Consider the following 2,627-nt stretch of genomic DNA (forward strand, 5'->3'; position numbering starts at 1 on the left):
AGAGAGAAATCGATCCATCAATTTTTCTTAAGAGATATGTTACGCGAAATATGTTTAGACGAATGTTAAAAAAATTATTTTGTTATATTTATGAAACATATTTATCACGATGCATGGTTCAAGTTGACGCGAACATTTGAGTTTACTCGCGAATTTTTACCGTCGAATTACGAAGGGGATGATTTATTAAAAAATAATTTATCAAAAATCTAACGTTCAAAGTACGTATTTGATAAATCATTATGTAATTTGGGCGTACAAATTGAACGTATTAAATTTATTAAGATTGGATAAAATTTACGCGTATGTATGTGGTATTTCTCTTCTTTTTATTCATTTTCTTTTTCGACAAAAAGTATGTAATATTCGCACGCGTACATTCACATATTCATTTGAAATTAAGATAATTAAGACAGATAGATTTGGCAATTTAGATCGGCCAGTTGATGAAAACGTTCGTTTGAAAACAACTGCAAGATCCTTAAAGGATATTTTGTACCGCGTGTTTTGTTTCTTTTCTCTTTCTCTAGATACAGACATAGAAATGATCGAGAAGATAGAATAAAGATAAATAGAATTCATTCGACTTTGCCATTTATTCGTTCGTATACGTACGTATACATCTCCATCGATCTAATTAATATCCATTGATATCCGCGTATATTGAAGGAAGGGGGGAGACGTATCGTTTTTCGCGACATTCGAACGAGATAATTGCGAGGCGATTACGAGTGAAATGAAGCACGCGGGACACGATCGATTAAACGTAAGGTGAAGATAGTGATACAGTATGATTTTGGTGCGTGGCGCGTGTCACCACGGAAAAATAAGATAGTAAGATAGTAAAGCTAGCGATAAGGATAAAAAGGAGAAAGGGAGAGGAAGAAAAATAGGCGAAAAGAGGGGAGAAACGTAGAAAACGGTTCGCAAGGTAAATATATATGGGCGGACGATGATCGTCTGTCGTCTCTGTTCATCTTCGAGTTTTTAGAGTCAAGGATCGATCGAGAACGAATCGAGTGGAAAAGGGAGGAGAGAAAGAAAGAACGAAAGAAAGAAAGAAAAAAAAAGGAACGGTTCTGGTTACTTTGTGATCGCATATTTGGAATTAAAGATAGTACGCCGCAAACCTATGAAAGTTGTTCCCACCATCCACCAGTCGTCGTCCATTGTCGTCCTTGATCCTAATAATCGTCGTGAAACCGTAAAACTCGTGTTCTTTCTCCTACCTTTTTCTCATATTTTTTCCCTCGCTCATACTCGTTTATTCTCGTTCACCCTCTTTCTCTCTTTCTTTCTTTCTTCCTCTTCCACTCTCTCCCTTTCTCTCTCATGCGTACGTGTAAACAAATCTACGTTAATCGTATCGTGAGTTACGAGTTCGTCATCTTCCGGCTGATCTGTTCTTCTTGCAACAATTGTCCGCGAAACTGACTGACTTGATCAATTGCGGCGTTAAAGATATCGCGCTGCTGCACCAATAGCTGTTCCCACTTTTGGGCATATTCTGCAACAAAGAACACGCTTTCAGTGCACGGCTGGTAAACACACCGGTTTTTTTTTTTTTTTTTTTTTTTTTTTTGCGATAGCAAACGGAAAAGGATCTGGTGAATTTGCGAATGAAACGTAAATTTTGACGGACGATTTTGTGTCGATATGAACGATTCGATATGCGATCATCCGTTTCCAATATATACATGCGTGTACATTTCAAAAATATATATATATATATATATATATTATAGCAAGGAACGCGATAAGTGAAATAGATCGAGCTTTCTATTTTCGTTAAATATCGGCATCGCAGAAAATTAAATTTGCAAGCGTTTCAGTTTTGCGTGGAAAAACGAGGAATTCACGTGTAAATTATAAATTTGATCGCGTGCTCGAGGTTAGTTCATTATTATGATTACAAGCCAAAGTAAATTTTTACGAAGGAAATAATACCTTTGTGTTAAAATTATTATTATAAAAATAATATTTATTAATGGTTCAATTCTATTCGTACATGAAGAGAAATCGACATTCTCTATCCCACTCCCTTCACTCTCGCTCTCTCTCTCTCTCTCTCTCTCTTCATAAAGGGGAGATATCGCGATATTTGAAAAATATATAAAAACGCGGTGTGTCGATAAAAAAAACGGCGATTAACGTAATAACGAGTATACACAGTCCGTTTTATTACGGCAGGAAAAAAATATGTGCAATAAAAAAGAGTGAAATGAAGATAGGAGAAGGAAGAGAAAATGGAGGAAAAAGAAGAAGTACGCGTTGCTCTGTATCCGCGCGGTTCCAATTATTCGTGTAACAAAATCCTGCGACTCGCTCATTTTTCGATCCAACGTGTTCCACGTTGTTTCACATTCGGTTTCACATTTCATGGGAAAAATATATATTCGAACGTTCGAAAATTATTTCTGATCATCCGTTGGATACGTTCATCGATGTCCATATGTAGGATATATAACTGTGGGCACAGCTATCGCGCGATTCAAAGCAAGCGTTACATTTTTTTTTTTTTTTAAGGAATGTCGGTGGTGATGTACGAATGTAGATGTATCGTGATATCTCGAAATTAATGCAAGTATTTTCGGATGCGTATTAAGGTAAGCAACTTTTGACAGGCG

General features: G+C 36.4%; 1 protein-coding gene across 1 annotated transcript in view; it reads right to left on the minus strand.

The window, feature by feature from the left end:
- Positions 1–315: 315 nt before the first annotated feature.
- The window catches only part of LOC102678418 (kinesin-like protein Klp10A), a 14,481-nt gene continuing 12,169 nt past the window's right edge, over positions 316–2,627 (minus strand). Inside the window, exon 10 of the mRNA XM_031513537.1 lies at positions 316–1,507. Coding sequence (XP_031369397.1) covers positions 1,374–1,507 — 134 coding nt within the window. The 3' untranslated portion in view covers positions 316–1,373. The remainder of the gene's footprint in view (positions 1,508–2,627) is intronic.

The sequence above is a fragment of the Apis dorsata genome, unplaced genomic scaffold, assembly GCF_000469605.1.
Source record: "Apis dorsata unplaced genomic scaffold, Apis dorsata 1.3 scaffold_661, whole genome shotgun sequence".
Lineage (NCBI taxonomy): Eukaryota > Metazoa > Arthropoda > Insecta > Hymenoptera > Apidae > Apis > Apis dorsata.